Genomic DNA, 26551 nt, shown 5'->3' on the forward strand with positions numbered 1-26551 from the left:
TTCTCTTTTAGGTCGTTAAACTCAAAGGAGTGGCATGATTTCGTTTGCTAGTTTGATTTACGAGGGGGTGGGGAAAATGCATTGCACATGCATATCAGTGAACAGAAGATGAAAGAGAAAAATATATTTATCTATTTGACATCGATTAATAAAAATAAAATGTTTTTCTTTTGAATAAATTCTGATTCTTTGGAAGTGCGGTATCATTCGCAAGTTTTTCTTGATGTGGAATCACACCTGCTTTAATTAAAAATCGCGTTTTTTTATAAAAAAAAGGAGAATTGTTTATTAATTTAAGCATACAATTATTTTATGAAGCAGATTGCAGTTTCGTTTTTCTGATTCCACTACGTTTTTTTTTTCTTTTTCATGATAAATTTTGCACTCAATAAAATTATTTGTATTACCAAATTTTTTCATTAGTTTTTTTTTTTTTTTTTTTTTTTTAAAGTCCGTTGATCTTGCCTTGTTCTAGGTTTTAATATTTATGCTAGTGCCGTTTTTTAACTATCGTTTCGGTTCGATAATTTTCAAGTGTTGTTTTTATTTAGATTAATAGGTTTTCCTTTTATTTTCGCCCCTCCATGAAATATATTGCGTTATTTAATCATTGGTTTTGTTTATTAGTTGATTTAGGAATCGTAATTATTTTTTAAACTTGTTTTTCTTGTCTAAACTTGCAAATTTTTTTATTCTTTTAAATTTTATTTTTCTACAATTTTTTTCCTTTTTAGATTTAGGAGTGCTTTTCTTTTTTCTCTTACTTTAAAATGTGTTTACATTTTTTCCTTGTAATTTGGGTTTGATAAAACATCGATTAACGACACTTTTTTGTCGATCCAGGAAACCGGGAAATGAAGACATCCGGGATAGCGATGGTCCCGAGCATCCCGGATAATTGGTTCTTTATTGTACAGACATTAGTATTGAATTGGTTTTTTAAAATAAAATACTTATTCAATTTGTTTATTTTTTAAAAGTTTTTGTGTATTTTTATTACAGTGTCGGGTTTTTGAATAATGTTTTATTAAGGAAATGGTATTTATTTAAAGAGTATCTACCTAATATAGTTTTGTGTTGCTAAATCTGTGTTTAATTATTTTATTTCCATTTAATATTTTTAAACAATTATTGCTCTATTAGTGTGTAAAATTTCTTGCATTCTTATATTTAATAAATTTTTTACTTAAAATTCCTTAGAAGTGCCAAATGTTGCATACCATGCACCTTTTTTTACCCCTCCTGAAATCTCCTGAATTCTTGTTAGGGAAACTCCTGAATGTTAATTTTGCTAGGTTGGCACGTCTGTGTATATCTGAACAGAGTGAATTCATATGTCCAATCTTTTCAAACAATGGGTGATCTTTGTTCTGGTCGCGCAGGAATAGTTGAGAGCTGTGTGAAATCCTGGCCATTTTGGTCTCAAATCATAAAAATGACGCTAACTCAAAACATGCGAGCCTTGCCAAGTGAACGTGAATTTATTAAATTTCTTAAGGAAATTGGCAATGGTACCCCTGATGATCTTATTGAGATACCAAACTTTCTGATCAGCTCTGCTTCTATCATTGATGAAATTTACGGTAATATTCCGGAAATTGTTCAAACTCCTGAGATAACAAATCGAGCAATATTGGCTCCGAAGAATGAAGATTGCGAGGAGATTAATCACCAAGTTTTAAGAATGATGCCAGGTGAAGAAAGAACTTACATCAGTTGTGACTCAGTGGTTACTGACAACGAACATGGACAGACTCTCTATCCCACTGAATTTTTAAATAGCCTTTCAGTGAGTGGCTTACCTCCTCACAAACTCACATTGAAAGAAAATGCCATTGTTTTACTGATACGTAACCTTAAAACTTCAAAGGCACTTATTAATGGTATGAAAATGCGCGTCAAAAGGTTGCACCGGAACTGTTTAGATTGCGAAATTTTAACAGGTGCTTCATCTGGACAGCGAATTTTGATTCCAAGAATAAATTTGAGAAGCTCTGGAACACTACTACCATTTATTTTAAACAGAATTCAATTTCCGGTGATTCTTGCTTTTGCTATGACAATAAACAAATCACAAGGACAATCAATTAATAAGGTTGGTATTTACTTACCGCAACCAGTTTTTGCACATGGACAGTTGTATGTGGCTGCCAGTCGAGCCCGATCATTTGATGGCTTAAAGTTTTTTATTGCTGATACAGATGAGCAAGGACATTTAAAAAATGATCAGAGAGTCTTTACAAAAAATATAGTTTTTAAAGAACTTTTGTGAACAAAACTATTTTGTTTTATGTTTAATACCCATCGGAAGTAGGCAAGGGGACCTTCCAGAATCAAAACTCCCCATGAGAAATGAGATATGGCGACCTCCTCGCGGTATTTCTCGGGTAATGCTAACAGCCATACATTTAAATTTAACAATTAGGTATAACACATTTTATTCAAAATGGACTCAAATCATTAAAATGATACTCACCCAAAACACTTGAGCCTTGCCAAGTGAACATAAATTTACTGAATTTCTTCACAAAATTGACAATGATACCTCTGGTCATCTTAAAGCCATCATTGATGAAATTTACCGTTATATTCCAGAAATTGCTCAAACTTCTGATAACAAATCGAGCAATATATCCTCCGATGAATGAAGATTGCGAAGAAATCAAATCCAAACTTTTAAAAGATTGATGCCCGATGAAGAGAGTGACTATACATCAGTTATGATTTGGTGGTTACAGACAATGATCACGAGCAAACGCTTTATCCCTCTGAATTTTTAAATAGTCTTTCTGTGAGTGACTTACCTCCTCACAAACTCACATTGAAAGAAAACGCCATTGTGTCGAAAATTTTCATCGGAACAGTTTGGTTTGCGTAGTTTTAACTGGTGTTACGTGTGGACAACAAATTTTGATACAAAGAATACATTTCAAAAGTTCAGGGGCACCACTGCCATTTATTTTTTGACATAATTCAATTTCCGGTGATTCTATTTTTCGTAATGATAATAAACAAATCCTCATAAAAATGACGCTTACCCAAAACATGCGAACCTTGCAAAGTTAATGGGATTGTATTAAATTTCTAAATAAAATTGGCAATGGTACATTTGGTGATCTTATTGAGATATATTCTCTGCTACAGCTCCAAATTTCTCAGCTACATGAAGAAAAGATAATCAAATTGTGAAGGGGGGGGGCAGAGAAGTGTATAAATTTCATTAAGTAATTGATTTCAATATCTGGCATTTTTATTTTAAAATTTAAATTTGTTAAAATGTCTTTATAAGATTGCGAAGCAATATGCAATGGAACTGCGAAGCAGTTCTGGGGGTTGGCGAGCGTAGCGAGCAGGGGGCGGAGCCCCCTAGTTATGTATTAAATTAGGATAATTAAAAAATTTCCATTATAATTTGTTTAAATATTTCATGGATCAGTGACTGTAATGTTCTTCTGTTTAGTTTGACTTTTGTGATTGGTTGTTAGTTTTTCAGAAAAATCAGTAATTCTGAATTTTAAATCTTCAATTTTTTTAAATTCATAGTTAACATAAGACAATACAAATTTAAGTGCTTTCTGTTAAATACACAGAGTAGTTAGTGTCGATTTACAGTATATTTAGCCTATTCATTTACTATGCTGAAAATTTAGCTTATCCAAATACTTGTAAATTTCATTTTGCTGAATACTATATAGTTTTGTTGAATATCTAAATATTCAGCTGTTGAATAATTACTTCTTGCTTTCAAGATATACATTATTTGTATTCTTAATACAAGTGGAGAAAAAAAAATTAAGAGATAAAAATTGTTTTAAAATGATAAGTGTAATAATTATAAATAAATATAATAAACAATATGAATTATATTTATCATTATTCATAAATATAACTACTTTTAAATTCAATTTAACATACAGGATAATAAGGATATTCGGTCTAACATTAAGAATTTTTTTTATATACTTGTATCAAGTTTGTATTTATACAACATAACTTGTAAGCTCCTTATAAATATAAATATTAGTTATATGTTCCTTATATGTCAAAAATGCATGGTAATAAACTTTTAATTTTCTTAAATATCAAAAAAAAAATTTTTTTTTTCTTCAAAATATAAATATTTAAACAATTTTTGTGCAAAATTTTTCTGCACATGCATTTGAATATAAATTTCTGAGATTTTAAATCTGTTATTTTACCTTAAATTTAATTAAAAAATATTTTATAACCTGCTGATTACCTATAGTATAATTAAATTTCAATGTAATGCATGGCAACTGTTGGTAGTTTTGAAGTTTATATATTTTCTTGGCAAACTTCAGTTTTTTGACGTTTTCGACGGGTTTTTGACAGTTTAAACCAGTATTATACCCTTGTCATGTCAAAAACCACTTTTTGACGTCAAAAACCCAACCCTGATTTTATCATATAAAAAAAAAACTGTATACCAGGCAATATTTGAAATTTTGGAATTTTTTTAATATTAACACTTTTTCTTTGATAAAGTTGCTTTTAATTTATAAAAATTGTATGAAACATTTAAAGAAATTTATTATTTCTTAATTTCAGACACTTGCAGAAAATAATCTCTGTTGAATGGTAAAAATTATTACTTCTCAAAACAAAAGCAAATCATTCCTTAGTAATCCAGCTAAAAAAACTAAGTACTAGTCAGTACCTTGTCTCAATCTTAATTTTATATAAATTAATTTATATAAAATTATATTCCTCTAAATTCTTTTTTTATTAAAAATAACCACTTTTACTTTATATTGTAAAAAGTTTTTGGCATGCAGTAATTTTTTAGTAAACTCAAAAATATTAAATATCGTAAAGTGACAAAAAATAAGAAAATGACAATGAGAGGAAAACCATTGGCAAATCCTAGTCCCGGTAATGACTGGTTCAAAGCTGTTCACATTACTGGTTTAAAATATTTTCAGTGATAGACAAATTATGAATTAGAGTTGCCCTCGAGCTAAGCTTAAGAGTTTTTTTGTGGATTCCTTTCTATATAACACAAATTTCATTTAAAATGTCTTCTATGAAGGCATATTTGTACCTATGTTTGGTCCAGGAGTTAACTTGTCTTCTGGCAATTGTTCAATTTTTCAAGGTATAGTTAATTTATGATATATAAGGAAATCTTGGTTAAGTGGACACTCTTGGGACAAAATTGTCCAAAGGGAAAAAATTGTCTGCTTACAAGGGTTCTCCATTTATAGGAAGGGTACATTAATAACTCCATAAATTGTTTTTAGAATAACAATTGTTGAGAATGTTTTTAGAATAACTCCATAAATTGTTCTTAGAACAATGACATAGAAATAATTATATAAACTTATTTGCACATTGATATTTATTTGAACTTTAAAAATTAAAATATTTACAATGCAAAAAGAATAGATGAAGAAATTTGATACTAATTTCTTTTTAAACCTTCATCTGACATATATCCCAGGCTCTAAGTAATCATATTTATATCTGGCTTCGGTTTTCTTGAGCTGATTCCAACCTTCAAAAGTGAGCTTGAATAAATCCTTCATGAGAAACCTTGTTCCATCTCCTCTTCTTCCCATGCTTTGCTCTATTTTGACATTGGAAACTAAGAATTTTTCCATCAGTCAGCAAAAGGAAGAAGCCTTTGTGGGGTATGAGTAGGGAAGGATTTAATAGCAGTTCCAGTTGAGGAAACATTAAAGTTCTCTTGAAATAGTGTTTTTTTTTTTTTTTAAATTTTCTTTTAGAATTGTACAAAAAAAGGATATTTAAAAATTATTTTATTTTACTTTATTTATTAATTTTTGCATTTCAAAGATAGAGATTGAGATTTAAGATAGAAATTCAGGTGTACTAATACACACAAAATAGAAATATTATATGGAGATATGCAAACCGTTGTTTTAATTTTGTAAAAGAAGAAATGTCTAAATCTTATGTGTACTGTACATTAGAAACCAGAAAAATAAATCAAGTAATAATACTATATATAAATCCCATATTATAATATTGGTCATTAAATTTCATATTGTATTTACTTACCTTCTGTATGAAATCTAAAGTAGGCGCTATATATAGTTCAATTGACACACTTGAAATCAAAAGTGTTTGTCAGTGCAAAACAAAACTTCATATCACTCTCATAATTATATTCTATTGGTTAAAATTCATATATTGGAAATAGAGATGAGATAGGCTCAGCCTCTAGTTTGTTTATTGAAAAAAGATTTTGGTTGGGCTTAATAAAAATCAAAAGAATCGTGATCTATTTTTTTTTTGTTGGTGCTTTTGCTTTGTGAGTTTAACACTAATTGTCAAATGACTTTTGATCTTTTATACCTTATGTATAGTGCACAAAGTAAAAAGGACCACTCTGAATAGATTTTGATTTAATGATCGGATCTTCACCTTTTGGGACTCAATCCTAATGGTTCAAGGGGGTGACCTAAAATATGCTGATTAATTAATGCAGACGATATTTTAAGTCACACACATAAATGTATTTTCTCTGTATAAACATACTTTTTTTGTTGATGGTTTCGAATTTCAGATCCCCAGAATATAGGATCTAACGGTATTCTGGAAAATATAGTCTCTATAGGCTGGTCAAGAGACCCTTCCTCAGTTTAAACCCCTTAATGTTAATTTTACCTTTTGCCTATTTCACCATCAGTCTGAGAACTTTTTAAGCAAATTAAAAAGTTTTTACTTATAATTATAAATTTTTTTTATGAAGGTTCCATGCAAAATAAAACTTTTAGTATACATACATTACTTTTGTATAATAGTAATAATCCAAAAAGTATTGGATTGTAAGGTATTTAAGTTTTTAGATCATTTTTAAAGAATGCAGTTGTAAATTTCTAAATGCAAAATTTTAGCGAAATCGTTTGAATAGTTTCTGAAAAATCTAATTTTGAAAAAGATGTATTTTTTAAATTTAATTTCTCTAGAAATTATTTGACCAATTTTGCTCAAACTTTTTATTTTTCCAGGCAAAAATACAGTCTTCAAAATAATGTTAAAATTGTATACCATGCAATTCAAATTTTTCTACTACTAAGTAAAATAATAAAAAATAGTAAGTAGTCACTAAAAATAATTTTTGCATGGAATTATTTTTGGCAAAATTAAGTTAATAATTAATTATAAGTAAAATTCTTCAATATGCTTAAATTTTTTTCAATATATGGCGAAATACACTAAAAGTAAAATTAACACTTAAAGGATCTAAACTATTGAGACCATATTTCCTAGGCTGCTGCCACTCCTATATTTTAAGTATCAGAAATTCAAATCTTTCAAAAAGTTTATTCAGAGACGGTTCGTTTTTGTGTCTGATTTCGTAATTTTAAATGCCGTCTGCACCAAATCGTTAGCAATATTTAATGTCCCCCCCCAAACCCTTAAGTCTATGTTCTTGAACTAATCATTAGATAAAAAGTTATTCAAGGTGGTCCATTTATTTTTTTGTGCATTGTACATATTTATCATCTTTGTAATTATTAAAATAAAATTAAGTAGCTTAACAATCCCTGAAACTTTATTTTACAGATATTTAATGGCAATAGAATGAAGATGTTTCACAGTCTGTAGAATTAGGCAGCACTTGTTTTTGTAAGTTTGAAAAGTGGGTTAAAGATGATGTGTATTTGATACCTTTCACTATGACTGAATTGGCATTGATCAAGTTAAAGCAGGGAGATAGTGTAACTGCTAAAGAACTCTTGGAACCAGTTCGGTATGTTGCATAACATGTTAAATTTATTGTTGTAACTTTCATACCTGTTTGTTCTTCTTATTATTATCTGACTCTAAATAATTTTCTTTAATAAATTTATGTCTATATGCATACATTTATAGATATTTTTTTCAAAATAACGCTAACCCATTATTTTTGTGTGTTATTCAGAATCTCCCAGTGCTTAAAAAATTTCAACATTTTTTCATAATACATGTCTTGCTTAGCATGTTGGATTAAAGAATACATGTCTGAATTAGACTTTTGCATGCACCAACATCTTTTCTTAGCGCCTATTTAAAATATATGAATGTGCCAGTTTAATATGTTAAAAAAATAACATTATTGTATTTATTTCAGTACAGATCAGAAATATCCAGCATTGTTAACAAGGAATTATTTAAAATGAATAGGTATTAAAAGAGGAAAAATCATAATTTAAGCCACTTGGATTTTTTTTTTAAATGTCACTGATTTAAACAAAAAAATTTTTTTATCTAATATGCAACTAGTTATCATTTTTGAGTAAAATTTAATGCTTCTTAAACCTATTTATCATTTATCTAAAATCTGTATTTATAAGTTTATGTATTTTTGGAAGGTAGGAAAAACCATTTTCAAATTTTTTATGTTCAACGGCAACAAAATACCTTTCTCTTCATGTGTTCTATTTCAGCAGTGCCGGAATTGTTCCTTTTCTTTTGTTGTTATCATACCAGAACTACTTGTCACTACAAATAAAAAAGAAAAAGTGATAGAACTTCTATTTCTTAGTCTTTTATTATAATTAGTTTACATTTCAGAGTTAGAGGGAAAAAATTTTTTAACGAAGTTCACAACAAATATTTTAGTAATTTCATGACATTAATTATGACATCACAATAACATTAATTATACCGATCTTTTCTATGAATATTCTTGAGGACGTTGTTGCAACTCAAATGCTTCCAAATTAATGATGAGCCATATATTTAGCCATCTAATATTGAACAGATAACAGAAGAAAAGCTTACTTATGTCTCTCTGAGAGACTTGCTTTTTAATTTTGGTGACTGTCCTAGTATACTCAGATGAAAAATAAACTGGAAAATGAAAAAGCCAGGAAGTTAATATTTTTAATTTAAAGTCAATTATTTTTAGAATAAACTAAATACACCTGAATTATTTGATTTGCTTTGAATTATTTGATTTGCTATGAATTTTATTTGATTTGCTAGGAAATATCAGACATATTTTAAACAATATATCCGTTATTTTAGGAACTTTTTTTCTCCTTTTAGGTGTTTTTTTAAATTTTTGTAATTTTCTTCAAGAGCTCAATGCAAAAATTTTAAAATTAATTCAAATTATGCTTACATTTTAAGTTTTAAACTCTTATTCGGACGAAATAAATAAGATTTGAAAGATTCATTCAAATATATTAAGTAGAGAAAATTTGGGCGTTAATGAATTAAGGGGTTCACACTTTTTTTTAGCTTTCCTGCTTAAACTTTTGAATTTATATTTCCCAGATTATTCCTAATCCAAAATGTGAGTTTTAGAAATTCAACGAAAAAAAGGATACTTTTATGTCTGATTTCGTAACTTATAGAGCAATTAATACTATTTTATAATCACTAATGTTTCATTTAATGACTCGCAAATTAACCAAAATTTTTATACTTTATTAGCAATTGTAATAATCCGTATAATTATAAGCTTCTTAATTTTTATTATTTTGCTACTTCAAAAAATGATTACTTTTTCAAATAACATTTTCCTTTAGTTTAATTTCCAAGATTGAGTAATATTTATTTCGACATAGTGTTATTTTCGTTTTAAAAAAAAAAAAAAAAAAAAAAAAAACAGAGCATCATTTTTGTAACCATGTCACATTTGAAAAACTTAAAAATTTAACTGTCTTTCATTAAAGCAGCTAAATTGTCGTTACATTTCTTCATCTGATATAGTAGTGAATGACATAAATATTTAGTAACTATGACTTAAAAGAAAGTAAAAAGATCTTTAATTGAGTTGGATTCTTTGATCTACTACGTATTTAAAGTTTAAATTTTTTGGAGACCTATCTAGATTTTTGTATTGCTCGGATGTATCGGTCTGTAGCTTCATGTTTGCATATTTTATTCTAAGTCTCTGCCTCATATTTTCACACCCTGAGAACAACAGGATTAAGATTTTGGACAGAATACATGGGTTTTACTGTCTTAAACTCTTAAAGTGTCCAAAAACTTTGGTAAAAATTCTATAGGTGTAACCATTGTGCACATAATAGTTACACATATTAATAAATATTTAATGTTTTTTATACAATATGCTTTAACTTATAAAAGAAAAATAATATAATCTGAAAAAAATTTAAGTTTTGAAGCTCCACAATTCATTGAACAACAAAATTGAATACCTTATCCTTTGAATATGAATAAATATGCTTTTAATACAGATAAATTATGTTTTTGTATAAGGATAAATTATGCAATGTTAAAAATAATAATAAACTTTTTAAATAAAACAAAAACTTGTCTTCATTTCGTTTCATATTCAAAAATTAACTTTTTATTTATCAGAATATTTTTTTTTTTAAATTGTGACATAATTTTAATAAAAGGATTTTGGACAAGACGGTTTAAACTCTAGATTAATCCATTCTGTTCTACACCTTGCCTGGGAGTGGTATATAAGAATTTTTTATTAATAATTTTGAAAACACATTGAAAATTCAAGAAACTGCTTTTTGGATCTTAAATTGAGTTGTTGAATTCCCGATTAAAAGGATTTTTTTTTTTTTTTTTTAGGTTTTGTTCATGACTTCCCTCCCTATTTCAGCTCACCTTCCTATGAATGTTGAAAAAGAATTTGTTCTTCAGTCTGAACAGTAACCACCTCTGGTCAACCCCATTGACGATAAACTTGGTATTATCTTTTTATCTGATCTTGAAAATTCCCCTAGCCATTCATCTAGTCCAGTGTCAGTGACAGTGGTATTACTATCCCAAGTAGGGGTGAGGGGTCACTGCTTAGACAGGCTTTTGGCTTTGGTAGGGGGGAGAAAGGGAATCTTTTTATTCAGTCTATTGTATTAGCCCTAGAGAGAGGAGAAGCTATCTTGTTCCAGATGTGCTATTCTTGTTTCCATAGCAGCAGATGGCCTCAGACTTTGTGGGGGGGAGTTATTACCATAGACAAACTATACTTGCCACCTATTTTGTTCCTGGGTGACTATGGCGACTCTTTTAAGCAAAAAAAGTGTCTAAAGTCTTTTTTTTTCTTCAAAAATAGTGACTTTTTTAATATTTAGGCGACTATTTCTTCATATATTGTGGCATATAAATATAATAAGCGAATGATTTTTTGGCACTTTTCCCTTTTATTAATTTGTGAAAAAAACGATCTAGTTTTTTGTGTAATTTAAAAAGTGAATGTTCCTATTCGTATTCACACGTTCGAGAAATTAAATATGGTGATACTTGTATTCATTCAATTTCAAAGCATTGCCGAGCAAAAAGAATAAGTTTCGTCTCTGGTTTCCTCATAATTCAAAACATAACTTGTCACATAAATTCAAAATTCATACAGACAATAAGAAAGTAATTTTAAAAATTTTTACATTGTTTTCCCGAAGTCAGAGATTTTTATTTTTTTAATACTCACTTATCCAAATCTGTGCAAAGAATCTATATCTATATTAGCAATATTGTTATAAACTTATATTACTAATATAGATACAGCGTTTTAATTTCTGATAATGATAGGGGAGAGTGGGGTCAGTTGTAACATTTTTTACTTAACTATTTTTACCTAACAAAAAATCCAAAAAAATATTAGTATTAATTGACAGACGAGTAAAGTAGACTATCCTCTACTAGAAAAAAAAGTAAATACATTATTTTAAATGTTATTATATTAGTTTTCCACAATTTTTGACAGTCGTGCACTTGTTACAATTATCCCCACTTACGGGGTCAATTGTAACAGCTCATAAATTCAACTAAAACATAGTTAATTATACATATTATCATAGTTGTGATATATTTTTTTATTGATCAAAATAGTAGTGATATATTAGGAGTAAAAATAATAATGAGCAGAGACCTAAAGGGTTAAACTTTTAACTTTAAGGGGTTAAAAATTTCAATTTATGCTGTGAAAGGTGACAAATAAAATAATGCACATGCAACATAATATAAATGATGTAAGAAACTATCGGTGGTTCTTAAAGAGTTAAGTAATGGTTTGTGAACGTAATATTATTTATTTTCAGCTGTTACAATTGTCCCTTTACTTATTGTTACAATCGTCCCCAAGACGCCATTTCAGCTTCATTTGTTAAAAACAATGCTAGTTTATTAACAAAGCTGATCTTTTTTTTAAATGTTAATTAAGGTGTCCACTTACATATTTGGTTAATAATTTTTATTTGTTTAAACAAAATTACTTTGTTACAATATAATATTCTAATGCCAAAAAAGCACTTACGTTGCGTGAAAATATCTTTTGTGATGTGACTCTTTCAAAATTACATGAAAATGGTTGCCAGCAGGGGTGTGCATGTAGATTTATTAAATACACCTTGTGCGCCACCTAGGAACCAAATCTAGAACCAGACACTCAAAATTTTTGCTCTGTTACAGTCGTACCCTTTTACAATTGACCCAACTCTCCCCTATAGCTTATAATTTTGATTTTTATTCAGTTATGCTTTAATATGTAAGAATCAAAATTTCATAAAATAAGACAATGAAGGAAGTTTTTAATTTTTTTTTCTTTTGTCACAAAACTGGAGTTTATAATTTCTTAATTGCAAAAAGTGTTAGCAATCTGTAAATATGCTCCTACATACACATTGTTCTTACCATAGACAAACTATAATGGATTTTGTGTTTTCCTTTTATAGGTTCGGATAAATCTCTCCAACCTAACGTGAACTTTGTTCTGTATATCCCTTCTAGACATCAGTCTCTACTCAGGATATCAGATATGAGGGTGAGTTTCCTGAATTTTTTATTTTTTTTTTAAATCAAGAAAATTATATTTTATTTGAATTAATTGATCTTTTCTTTTAAAGAATTTTATACACTTACCAACAAAAACTCAGATAAAATGTATAAATAATACCCCCGTGGCAGTGACATTGTCACAGTAGATTATAGAGTTTTGTGCAGCAGAGCAAAATGTAACCTAAAGCAAAAAAGGAAGATAAAAAAGCACTTAAAAGTGCAATAACTTTCAACAAATTGGAATTTCAAAAAAAAAAGGAAGAAAAAAACGCTGTGCATAAACAAGCGTGGCCTTTTCAACATTCCTAGTTTCAACTCTGAAGTTGTATTCCTGCTGTCTGTAAAGCGGCCCACATAGTATTTTTTCCTACAAGTTCACCTATATAATTTCAAGTTTCTAAATTGTTTAGTTTTTGCACAACGAAACAAAATTTAACGTTAAATTGTACGCCCAAAACAGTAGCCTTTCCGATTTTTTAATAGAGAGAGAATTGAGTGAAGCCTTGTTTAAATGCTTCACTGGTCTCCTAAGTGGTAAATAATAAATGTTTCATTATTTGTATTAATATTGAATAATTCTGCATATCATTATCCGTATTCTGCTTCGCTACTAAAAACAGATTTATGATATCAAGATTCCCTCGGGTCTAGGAAAACCCAGAATTCTCAGGGAATTTTATTTTAATTTTAAAAAGCAGGGAATAGTCGGGAAAGTCGGGAATTAAAAACTCTGTTTTCTAATGACAAATTACATGGTATAGATTAGGGGTGCACAACCTTTTTTGAGTGAAGGGCCACATGCTCAGCAGATTGACCAAAAAATGGCCGCAGGCCAAAATTTTTAGACAGACATGTTGGCAGCAATTGTTGGTAGTAATTGTTATGTAAACATCATTGTTCTCGGGATTAAATTCTTTTTGTCAGTTAACCTTGTAATAATTTTGCATGAAATTGAATAATTTTAAATGTTTAAAATGAGTAACTGCAAAACTGATGACTTAGGGGGGAAAAACAGAATCAGAATCAATTTATCAAAAATTGTTTTTTAGATAAATTGAAATAATTAAAAATTTTGGAAAAATAATTTTTATTTTTATAATATTACATAATACAAAAGTCCATTTAAACATGAATTTTAACATTAAAAAATTTGTTCACAGAATTAAATTTAAAAAATAAATATTTTGTCCATAAAAAAAATTCAATTTAAATGCTTTGATTTAAAGAAAGATAAAGGTTAAAAATGATTAAAATTGAAACAAAACCCCTTCAGCTAAAAAGAATTAGCATTTAGTAGGGAATATACTTTAACTTTAAAACAATTATTTTAAATTAATCATAAGAAGCAGGGTCTGAGAGAGGGAAGAAAAAGAAGAAGAAAAACATTTATTTTGAAGGAATTATTTTACTTATTAAAAAAAAAAAAACTATTAAGATACTTGTTTTCAATTCCTTATGACCAATACTTTTTTAAAATGACACTTACTATTTACACATATATATTTAAAATCAATTAAAATTTACATTACTTTTTGAAACTTATTTTGATTAAATTTTTAAAGTTAAAATTTAATGATATAGAAATCATTTCCCAGCATATGATCATAAATGATCTGAAATGGTTATCCTGTAATTTGCAAAGTTTTTAAATATTGTGATAATTTTATCTACTTGATCATATGGTAGCTTTTTCGAGTTATTAAATAAAAATTTTAATGATTTTGTTTGAAGACTGCTCTGTAATTTTTAACAGGCCAAATTCATTGTGGAAAACTGCCTTTCGACAGAAGCTGGTGTAGGCAGTAATAAACTTAGGGTAAATAACTTCATCAGTTTTGGAATCTATCACAAATGGTGTTCTTCCTTTCCTGATTTTTAAATCTCGTGAATACAAATAGCGATGTGTTATTTATTTTTAAATAGCTTGAATACAAATTTTTATGCGTGATTTTTAAATTGCGCAAATAAAAACCGCTATGCATGGTTATCAAATAGCGCAAATAGTGATATGTGGTTTTTAAATTGAGAGAAGACTCATAACGTATGATTTTTGAAACGACTGAATACGAATCGCGATGGATAATTTTTAAATCTCGTTATTGTTAAAACGAAATGCGATGTGCAATTTTAAGATCGCGTAAATACGAATTATGATGTCCGACTTTTAAATTGCAAGAAGAATCATAACGTATTATTTTTAAAACGCCTAAATTCGATTCACAATATGTAATTTTTAAATCACATGACAGCAAAAAGAATAGTTTAAGTGTGTGCTGTTAAACTTCCACATGTTCATGGGGCTGAAAAAATATGCACATGTTTTGAATAATTTTTTTGCAAATGGGACCGTGTTTTATGTAAATTTACACATCTCGTTTTTTTTATTTTTTATTCTCTTCAGGAAGGTGTCGATTTTGATAAGATACGTAATTACTTTTCGAATTACAAAAAAAATAATAAATAAATAAACACAAACTAATTGTGTGATTTGCAATATTGTGTTAAAATATCAGGATATTCTAAATCACAATAATGGAAAAAAAGAAGAAAAAAACACTTTCGAAAAACCTCTTATATTTATGTTAAAATCAACGCAAATAGCACACGCAAAAAGTAATTATTTTAATGCACGATTCAAAACTTGCCTGTTGTCTGACTAGTATTAAAAATATAAGAATTTTCTTAATTCACAGAGTAAAAACTACCAAACAAAACTATCAAAATCCTTTCATATTTACAATAAAATCGGCGTAAATAAAGCGTGTCAAAAAGTGATGTACTTAAATGCGGGATTCGAAATTAAGACGTCGCTATAGCGCATAAAATATATCGGGACTTTAAAAACCTTGTAGCAATAGTACCAATAGTTTCCAAAACGACGATTGAAAAATAACATGACATGCTATAATACTGGCACAAATAAACCACGTCAAAAAATTGTAATCTAAATTAGCGAATCTTTACTCATGATTCGTAATAATGTCCTGTTAAAACATCGAAAAATTAAAAACCATGCATTAATGCTAAGCAGTAACTGCCGAAAAAGGAACAAAAGTAATTTAGATTTGCTATGAAGTTTGCGCAAATAAAGCGTTTACAATTTTCAAAAATCGCGATTTCAGAAACTTCGTGAAAATGGGTAGCAATAACTACTTAAAAGTCATTGGATTAACGATGAAATTGGCCTACATGAAGAACGTCAAAAAGTGATAACGAAAATTCGAAATTTGTGTATCGTAATAATGATGTATTAAAAATGTTAGGATTCTCAAAACTATGCGCAAATCCGTAGCGCTAACTATCGGAGAAAAAGCGATCGAAAAACTACATTGATTGAGACTGGGTGCATCCAAAACTTGAATATATAAATGTAAAATTTCCAAATTTTTTTAAAGGAAAAAAAAAATTGGAATGAATTTTTTTCATTTCGTTCAGATTTCTCTGGTTGTGCACCCCTATTATAGATAAAACATGGTCTAGATTTCATTGAAATTTACTTGAAATGTCTGGACAAGTCAGGGAAAAATTTTAAGTGGGAACCCTTTATATTTTGGAGGAATATGTTTTAAGGTCATTATTTATATGTGTACCTGTAAAGAAGACTCCTGTATTTTACGACTATCTCCTGTTTACTCCTATATTCCCAAATTTCTCCGTATTTGTCGAAGAAATTTAAAAAAAAAACTTTTGGGCGATCAAATATCCACTGATGGCAAAAATAATTCTTTTATCTCAGAACAGGTTACCAGTGTGAGAATATGGCCAGTGCTGCAGTATGTTGAGTGTTAATAGTTTAAGTAATTATGCATCATGGTTTAAAGAAATTATATTTAGATTAAGATTTATATGCATACTTTTTACTTCAATGAATGCAAGTGCTTATTGCCAGCTTCTCCTGTTTCAATTCTCCCAGTTTTTGTATTTTTTAGAAAATTCACTAAAATTGATTCAGTTTCCTATGAAATAGAATTTTTGTACAGGCTTGATTTAAATAAGTATTACTTATACACAATGAAGCGAACCTTATTTACAGAAAACAGTTCAAAACCCTTTTATACAGTTCATTTTTATTCAGAACTCTCTTTTTAAATTAATTTAAAATCTTCTCACAATGTTTGATGAATTAAATGCCTATTGATATTTGAAATAAATACATTGAGAATGCAGTTTTAATGCCTTATCAAATAGTTCTATTGATAAAAATATACTTATGTGGCCAATAACTAACTCTCTGAGTTTTTAGTCAAGTATTTCTATTTTATGTCGATTTAGGTCTTTCTTTTCGTACCAAAAAAAAAAAAAAATCTCAATTCTGAACAAAATTATGCTAAAAAATTATATTAATTCTATGAAAAATTATTTTACTAATTGGTATAGTTTGAATCTATATGTCATGTACTTTTTTAATTAATATGAAAAAAAAATTGTGCCTGTTAATGTATTGATGTACTAAAACAATTTCCTTTCATCCTACTGTTAAAATATGTTGTAATATTCCTGAATTTTCCCTCTAAGTATTTGACTTTGGAATAAACTTACAAAAATAAATAGTATGCAGAGGAATATTATCATTTGAAATAATAAGAATTATACAAAATTAAATAAGCTTATTTATTCTCAAAAATACAACTCATTTCTGTTGCTTATGATAACTCAATTTTTAAAAACTATTAGGTTCCAGCTTTAAAAAGCGTGATTTCTGTTGGTGTTGCTTCTTCATAGTTTTATTGTACCATGAGTACTCAAGATGGGTAATCTCTCTTTGAAAATAACCATTTAATGTACAGTATCTGATGAAATGATATTTTTATTCATTTAGAATGATCTAAAAATTCTAATTCTGCAACTTGAAATTAGAATTGTTATAATTGAAGCACAAAGATCATTACTAGTGTGATGAAACTAAATCACTAAGTAACATTTCTATTTCTATCAATGATTTTTCGACCTCATTAATTTACCTCCGAAGTGTTTAACAAAGATCCTAAAAATTAGTTTAGAAAACACTATACCTTAGATTAGAATTTATAGTCATCTTTTTAGAAAGCAAAATCATTCGTATGGGAAACTGTAAAAAAACGTTTGGTGGAAGACTGCGGTAGATAGTTTCACACCTAAAATACCTAAAAAAAACTAAAAGTGTTTAAAGTAGGGGTGCACAATCTTTTTAAGAGAAAGGCCACTTGGACAGCAGGTTGACCAATTTGCCTGTCCAAGTATTTAGACAGATATTAACAATTATAGTATTTTTCATACAGAAACATCAATATACTAGATACTAAATTTTTTTTTATTAGTTAATTCAATAAAATTAAATTATTTTAAACATTAGACATAGAATTATAAATTAAAATTCAACAAATGCAAATCTGATATTTTTTTAAAAATTTCCTTTTCATTAAAAAAAGAGAAAAAATACCGATTAAACAAAATGAAAAAAAAAAAAAAACGCTGGAAAAAAATTAAATTTGCAATTCAAAATTCTCAGATTTTTTTTTTCTAAAAAAAATTTTTTATTTTTGATATTGTCTTGGGCTGCAGATCAAGAGATAGCGCACCCCTAGTTTAAAGTATTTTTTAAATCTATTTTAAGAAAGGTAATTCTGGAACTTATTGAATAAAATTTTTAATTCATGTATTTAATTATTTTTTTAAAAAACGTACTATCATTTATGTGAAAAATACAGTAATTTCTGTTTTTAGAAAAGTAATAATCATTTATTTTTATTCTTAGAGTGTAGCTAACTTTGAAAGTAAAATGACAGCTCTAGAAAGCAATGTGAAAGAGCTCAAAGATCAACAATCTAATCTACGAACAACAGCTTAAAATTTCTCAGGAGAATTAGATGTTGTAAAAGGGAGAGGTTATTCAATTATTGTCTTTTAAATTTAAATGTCTCTTACTCATTTATTGTGTTGATATTGACGAATATTTTTACGAATTTCTTGTCTAATAGCTAAATAATAGTTAAAATTCTGATTATTTAACATCCACAAAAGACTGCAGATATATTGGAAAATCAAAATCCATGGATTATCTTGGTTGCCTTTTAGATAAACTTTCTAAAAGATTATGATTTATACTCTGAATTAAGTTATTAAAAGTAAATACATTATTGCAATAATAAAATGACAGTTTATATCATGTTTGTATGACATAGTGCTGGACTTCGCGTGCAGATCGTCGGGCTACCGCAGCGGGGGTGCAATCCTCTCTGCAGAGGATCAAAATTGTGATGGCATGTCTTCGGATCATCCTCAGGGATGTTTCCCAGACCGTCGCCAATAGCCCATTGTGCAGCTCTAGTGTGACGTAAATGAACAACAACAACAACAGTGCTTTTTAAAAAAAAAAATTTCAAATCTATGTGAATGATTTAATAAAGTTGTTACTTTTGTTACGCTGCATAGGTATTTACAGTTGATCATCATGGTTTGCTTTTGTACTTATCCGAATCATACTTTATGAATCACAATTAAATTATGTGATAATGTAATTTTGTTGAATTCAGAAGGAAATATAATTTATATTCATATGATGTATACATCATATGATCAGTACTATTACTAATTATGAAGAAATGTTATATGGATTTTAAAAAAATATTAAGATGGCAAGTAATTTCCTGTGATATAATTGATTGAAACTCTTAGAGTCATGTCAGAATATCAGAATTATACTTCTTCTTTTCCAACTCAAAAGCCCTGTGAGCTTTCTCTACAATAAAGTTCCATGTTTCTCCAGTTTAATATTTTTTTCTGGTTCTTCCTCAACCTGATCCAGCCATCTTAACTTTGATCTTCCTCCTTTCCTTTCATGATTTTCTAAGGCATGTCTTATCCACTATAATCTTCTAGCTTTGATAAATCATATGATGTTTTTCCTTTTTAATTTTTCCATTAATTGTTACTTTAACTAATGCTTCAAAAATTCTTCTAATTATACTATGTTCAAAATTTCTAATATATGTTCATATTGTTGAAGAAAGCCTAGGTTTCAGACCCATATGTTACTATTGGGTCTTATTAGGGTTTTATATATTATACATATTCTCAAAATTAATTTCCGTTTTAGTAATCATTATTTGTAAATATTTCCATTTTGTGTCCTTGGAATTTCACATTTATTGTTCATTTCTTGATAAGTAAAGGATACCCTAAAAGATTTTATCAATTTTTAGACTTTGTGTTTGCTCTTCTGTCTTTGTCATGATCTTTATTTTGGTTATTTCATTTGCTTTTCCTGTAATTTCTTTTATTTGTTCTATTAGTCTACTTTTTTTTCTTGCATTAATTCCTATATTGTGTGCATGGGCACAGACTTTTGTTGACTTTGTGAATATATTGCCTAGTTGTCGAATGATGTGATTCACAAAAGTAAGGTGATATTGAAAAGCATAAATAATAGGGATTCACCTTGCTGAGCACATTTGTTAAACTCAAACGAAAATTTAGCTCTTCCACTTATATTTAAGTCTGTGATGATGGAATTATAGCATTTGTTTCCCTATATTTCAAGAAAAATGCAAATATACTAAGAAATTTATTTGCTGTATCTGTGCGCAATGCTTTCGACATTAATGATATTAAAAATTTCCAGAACCAGACTTTATATTTATTAGACTATGTATGTTAAAATATTTTTTCTCTAAAAAAAGCATGAATTTATAGTTTAAAGCTAAAATATTTTCATGAACGCAAATCAATAATAACTATACATATATGCTTAAACAAATGTTTTTGAGTATGTTGCTGGTTATTTTTTTCCTTATTCCACAAAGTATGGGGATTTTTGTAGATTTTTGAAATTTGCTAATATTTTTACTGTTCAATTTTATTTATTTTAGGTTACAGTTCAAGAATTGTCTAATTCTTCTGAATCAACTTCAAAATCATCTGTAGATACATCAGGGAAAGATGCTAAAGTCCAGGCTGCTGTTCAACAAGGGGTAAGTTGAATTTGAAAAAAAATCTTACTTTTTTTTAAAATTAGAACTATCAAACATCAGTGTTTCTCTTCCTAGGTTCAGTAGAAAAAAACATCGAATTTATATACCAGTATAAGCTAGACGTAATATGATGCCTCCTAATTTTCTATACACTTTATGTCCTGAGTAGATTAACGGTAGAGCTGCCTATTTACCTTCAAATCTTTGGCTAATGCATGCATTTTTAAAAATGTCATAAATTGAAAATTATCTGTACATTATATGTATACATCTGTACATTATATGTACAGTTAATAAAATGATGCTAGCCAATCAATTATTTATTTACTTCGCTTTCTGGCTTCCATAGAAGAATGTGTATTTTTTTCCTAATTTTGCTTAACAGGTATAAGCAAAATTCAAATCAATATTTGTTTAATTCCCTCTTGTCACACCATTTGAAAAATAAAATGATATAATTAAAACATTTATATTTCAGTTACTTCACGATATAAAAATTTATAATAGATAAAATGCATAAGCTATATAATAACAGGATATTTGCTTCTGTTTTTAAATTCTGTCCATGGGCTGAATCTATTTAAGGCTCAAGTTTGCTCCGATGCTTCTTTGGTGGTAATTGTTTTCCATTTTGATGAAATGATTCAAAATGTTTTTGTTTTTTTAACTTTATAAAATTCTCCAAAAATTAGTTGGTTATAATTTGATAATAATAGATTTTATATTGCATTCTTTTTCTGGAAGCTTTTGTACTACCATTCACAGAAATTTGTGAATTATTTTTTCTCAGCAAACCTACTAATCACTCATTTTTTTTTACAATCACTAACAGCAATGTTTGTCGACAAATTGTTACAATTGTTGCATTAATGCTATTTTTTTCTGTTTCATTTTAACCTTTTATAACATATTTCAATTTTTAAAATAGAACTCTTTTATTTCCAAAAATAGAACTCTTTTACTCCAAATAGGACTCTTTTTATTAGAAAATAACTAGTACTCGCTATGTGGCAAGTCCAAAAAAGTGGCGAAAAGTGTTAAATGAACAAGTGCTTATTTTAAAAATTGTTTAATATAAATTATGTCTATGTAAAAAAATACTCTGGGAATTCAGAATCTATCAATTCATGGTTGAAAAAATCATGTAAAAGGAGAATTCTATTATAATTCACATATTTCGATGTTGTAATATATGTTGCCCCTCCCCATAAATATTTTTACTTATCGTTCTTTAAAAGTCACTAAATTTTGTCGCATATATATATTTTTTTTTATTGTTTAAGTAAATTTTTACAACCTTAGATTATATCTAATAGGAATTTTTTTTTGAAAAAATAATTTTATAAAAATAAAAAAAGTTAGCAAAATGTGACTTTTAAATGTCTTAAGTGGCATATTTTTGTATCCATTGATATCAGTCAGCAACTCAATAGGTTTAAGGAAAAAGCAGCTGCTAAGACATTCTAGTCTCCCAGAATACTAACTAAAAATATAAATTTTCAAGTATACTTTTTAGTTGGAGTAAACATTCAGGCATATTTTGATACGAAAATGTATTTACAATTCAGTGCTTCTAATTTTAATACATCGCAAAAGGTTATATGAAGCCAACAGAAAATTTTAGAATTTTTTTTAAACGTCCGTAATAAAAATTGAACCAACTTTCCAGCTTTGCTCTTCGTTCACCATAAACACCCTTTTGAATAGACGATATTATTGTTTATTTTTTAATCATTTACAAATTAATATAAATGATATATAAAAACATACACATCAGTCTATATTTAAGGAATTTAAATAAAAATTATTTATTCATTGTTTTGCAATAATTTAAACATGAAAATTTAATACGGTAACAATATTGTTTGTATTAAAGTTTAAACATTCTGAAATGTAAAATTTTAGCTGAGCTAAAAGGACCAGATAATTTCATTTTTAATTGTTTTAACATGGCAAATTTGTTAACAGACAATTATTTTTTTAATCTTTCTCATTGTTACAGAAAAATTCTGTCACAGACGAAAATTCTAACTAAAGAAAACAGCTGTAATGTAAAGCTAAATGTAAAGTAGAGAAAACAGCTAGTGAAGTAAAGTTTAAAGTAAAAAGTAGAAAGCGTAATGTGGAAATTTTGCTAACCAAAAAATTAAATGTTAAAGAAAATGCCCCTCTCAGTAAACCATAGAATATAAATTATAGAGTAAATTAAAATATAATGAAAGTTCTGACTAAAACCAATATAAGACCAAGAGTAAACTATAATTCAAATGACGTGTGAAATTTAGTTGCCTCTTTTTCAATACTATTAAAATAGTCATCCACATTATTTATGTAAAGCATCTATCAAAATCTCATGTACACTGCACGATTCATTTCTAACTTGCTGTATGATGAAATGGTGTCTCTTGTTTAAGCATTGTTAGGGCGTTTTTTTAAAGAGTTTTGCTTTTCTTAGTTTGAATGGGAAGGACTAAAATCTTTAGATGTAGAAAACGCAGAAATTTACCAAAATTCAAATTTAATACATGTTGGACTAGATATCACAAATAAGATGACATCCTTATCTTCTTCAGGAAAAAATTCAATGTATTTAGGTGAAAGGTCTATGGCATGTGTAGAAAAGTTATTAAAGGCATTGCCTCTTAAAAATAGGTTACTGTACCATCTTAAAGTGTTGCATCCTGTAATGAGAATGGAAGACACTTCTATTAAGTCAATAAGATATCTAGCAACAGTAACTCCATTCATTATAAATCCAGATTAGGCATCTTTGTTACTGTTACGTGGAGAACCAGAAGGTTATTCTTCTGACTCAAATGAATATGCACCAATTGATGTGTTTTGGAACTATTTTGTGACTTGTGATTTGATGTGTTTTTGTGTGTACTTGGACTATTTTGTGAAGAAAGATAATTTGGAAAATATCAAATATCCTCTTATAACAAAGCTTTTTAAAGCTCTTTTGTGCATACCACATGGGAATGACGATGTTGAAAGAGGTTTTAGTTTTGTTCATATGTGTGAATAAAAAGCTACTTGACAATAGGGCAAGTTTAAATTTGCATAGTGTTAATAGTTTGAGACAAGTTTTCACATATCAGCTGGGAATTTAAATAACTTTAAAGTTGACAAAGATATGATTAAAGGGACCAGTGCAGAATTGAAAAATTATTCTGCTTGATTAGAGGTTGAGAAAAAAGAAAGCGAATAGAATGTGAAAACACTGAAACTGAGGAAAGCAGATTCAAAGCTGCTGAAATTGATTTGCTAAAAAAATTGAAGGCTTCTCAAGATCTCTTAGCCACAGCTGAAAAAAATATTAAAGATGAGTTAATAAAGACATGTCGATTATAGAAAGTGGACAGATCCTCTTATCTGAGGCTAAGTCGCGGATAGCAGAATATTTAACAGCATTGGAAGATACCAAAAAGAAACTTAATTTGTTTATGCAGGGACCTTCAAAAAAGTGATAAAAATTAAGATATGTTATTAATGAACAAAATGAAAAACTCTTGTTATTAAGTTATTGTTTTAATTCCTTTTATTAAATATGCTCCAAATCTTTGTTTCGCTGCTCCAAAATTGCTTTTTTGTTGCTCCAAAGACGCTCCAAAACAATGTTTTGCCACTTGCACCACTTCCAAAAAATCTAATTTTTAAAATACAGTCCCCTCTACCCAATTTCATCCTGTTCCAAATATCTGAATTCCTAACAAAATCACCACTCAGGAATATTTTATTAGAATATAAAATTATTTTATCATGTTCTTTAAAAATTATGGTGTTCTTTCAAAAATGAAAGAAAAAACATCATTTCTAGAGGGAATTATCTTTTAAACTCTTCTGTGATTTGAGAATTTTTATTATTATTTTTTTTTTAAATTTTATCAATTTGAAATTCTAGCAAAAGCAAACTAGTCATTGGCTTTCTGCCAATGACTGCAATTGTGCAGTCGTAGTCGCCAAGGGAATCAGCTGGATGACATACGCTGGATCAGCAGCCTTGTACCCTTCTTCAGTATTTAAGAAGCTTCGAACTTTGCTCTGTGCACACTCATACTTAATTTTACGTTTCTGTTTTTATCTTGTTACGTTTCAGTTAGTAATAAATGTTGTTTGATTTTTGTCATAGTTGTCTTCGAATTAATATGAGAGGGTTCCTCCCCCTCAATCTAATTTAAAAGTTATGTTATTCGTATTTTCACAATTTAAAAATCGTGCATCGCAATCTTATTTCACGTGATTTCAGAATCTAATATTTCAATTCGTATTCACATGAGTTAAAAATTTAATGTCACGATTCGTATTCACAAGTTTTTTTAAGTCCAATGTCAAGATTCATATTCATGAGTTTTTGAAACCCAATATCATGGCTCATATTGACCCATATCAAACATCTATTTTTGTATTTAAAGGTGATTTGAAAACTACGCAGTGCGATTCATATTAGCAAAATCTAAAAATTACATGCATCATGGTTTGTATTTGCACAATATAAAAAGTATAAGTTTTAAAATCCAATAGCTTGATTCATATTGCACATTTTTAAATTCCAATATCGCAATTCCACTGAGAAGTATTTTTTTTTTCTTGAATTAGTTTCTATAAAGGTGTTATATTTTCCATTAGTATTTCATTTAATTATTAATGTCAGTTAAAAGGATTATTATGTTAAATATGAAACATGTATGGCATATAAATTAATATCTCACTTTTGTGCAGAGAAAATTTTCAGGATCTTTTACTTTGTGTCGCAATCACCTCTTCTTCATGTTGGATGTACTCAGAAATTTCTGATACCGTCTAATGGCCAACATCTTTAACAGTAATGCATTTTTAAAAATTTTATATGAATGGAAAAACTTTTGATAACGTAAGGCATTTCTTTTAAACTGTGTTCAAATGGGTCAAGGAGACCAGGGAATACCTGGAATTATCAGGCAATTTGTTTACAAAGACCTGGAATATTCCTACATAGTACCTAGAAAATAAACAGTATTAAAATTGTCAGTAACAGTAACCAGTTATTGAGATTCAAGTTAAATAATTCTGACATCTGTTACAATTATTTGTTGTAAAAGTTTCACATTTTAGTCAAACTGAAATGTTCCCTTTGTTCATTTAATAATAATCTTTTACACAGAAAATCTAATATTTCACATTATAAATAAAAGAATCAAAGTTTTCTGATGAACGTAGGGCTCAATTTTCATTTGAATTTACAAGGGAATTTTTTTCTGAAATTTAGTGGGAACCCTGTTTAAGCATTCTCAAAATATGAACAACATTACAAAATTCATTTTTAAAAATTTAAAAAAAAATTTAAGTATGAAATAAAGTAATTTTTGAAATTTTACAAAATACAAAAAATAATCCCATGTTTATTTTAAAATATTATAACATGGGGTGCATTGTAGAAGAAAAGAGCAATTTGGTGTCTACTGACTGACAATTTTTTAGAGTTATATTTTATCACCCTGTGACCGATTAGCAACCGTTATTCCGCTACGCTATTTCATTTACTGTAGCATTTGTTTTTAAGTAGTTTGTTGAACTGTTCCTTATTTCTGAGTTTTTCCTGCAATTAAAATCTGTATAGTTATCCTAATATAGATCATACATGAGCATAGTGATTGTGTATTCCCTCTTGATATATTGTTTATAATATGTAACAGGGAATTTTTTGTTAAGATTTGAGTGGCAATCCTTAATCGGTCTTTATTAGTTTTCTGTAGATTTTTAAAATATGTTGAAAATAAACGTAACTGAGCTTAAAATCCATAATGATAAATTGGTATTGAAAACATTTTTCTTTTAATTGTATGTCTTAAAATTCTTAACAATAATTTGAACAATATTTAATAATT

At 28.1% G+C, this 26551-nt stretch overlaps 1 protein-coding gene across 24 annotated transcripts in view; it reads left to right on the top strand.

The window, feature by feature from the left end:
• The window catches only part of LOC147810038 (uncharacterized), a 57251-nt gene that overhangs the window by 20297 nt on the left and 10403 nt on the right, over positions 1 to 26551 (top strand). For 15 of the 24 annotated variants that reach the window (XM_087164858.1, XM_087164857.1, XM_087164862.1 and 12 more), the window contains 5 exons: positions 7555 to 7741; positions 10534 to 10651; positions 12633 to 12721; positions 20583 to 20684; positions 24589 to 24813. In XM_087164858.1, the coding sequence (XP_087020984.1) occupies positions 12716 to 12721; positions 20583 to 20684; positions 24589 to 24804 (324 nt within the window). In that variant the 5' untranslated portion in view covers positions 7555 to 7741; positions 10534 to 10651; positions 12633 to 12715 and the 3' untranslated portion in view covers positions 24805 to 24813. Of the gene's footprint in view, positions 1 to 7554; positions 7742 to 10533; positions 10652 to 12632; positions 12726 to 18469; positions 18600 to 20582; positions 20685 to 20759; positions 20939 to 24588; positions 24814 to 26551 lie in introns of those variants that run through there. The other 9 variants (XR_015434067.1, XR_015434071.1, XR_015434072.1 and 6 more) reach the window with 8 other exon arrangements.

This window comes from Parasteatoda tepidariorum, chromosome 5 (assembly GCF_982258835.1).
Source record: "Parasteatoda tepidariorum strain Cologne lab strain chromosome 5, Ptep-v5.0, whole genome shotgun sequence".
NCBI lineage: Eukaryota > Metazoa > Arthropoda > Arachnida > Araneae > Theridiidae > Parasteatoda > Parasteatoda tepidariorum.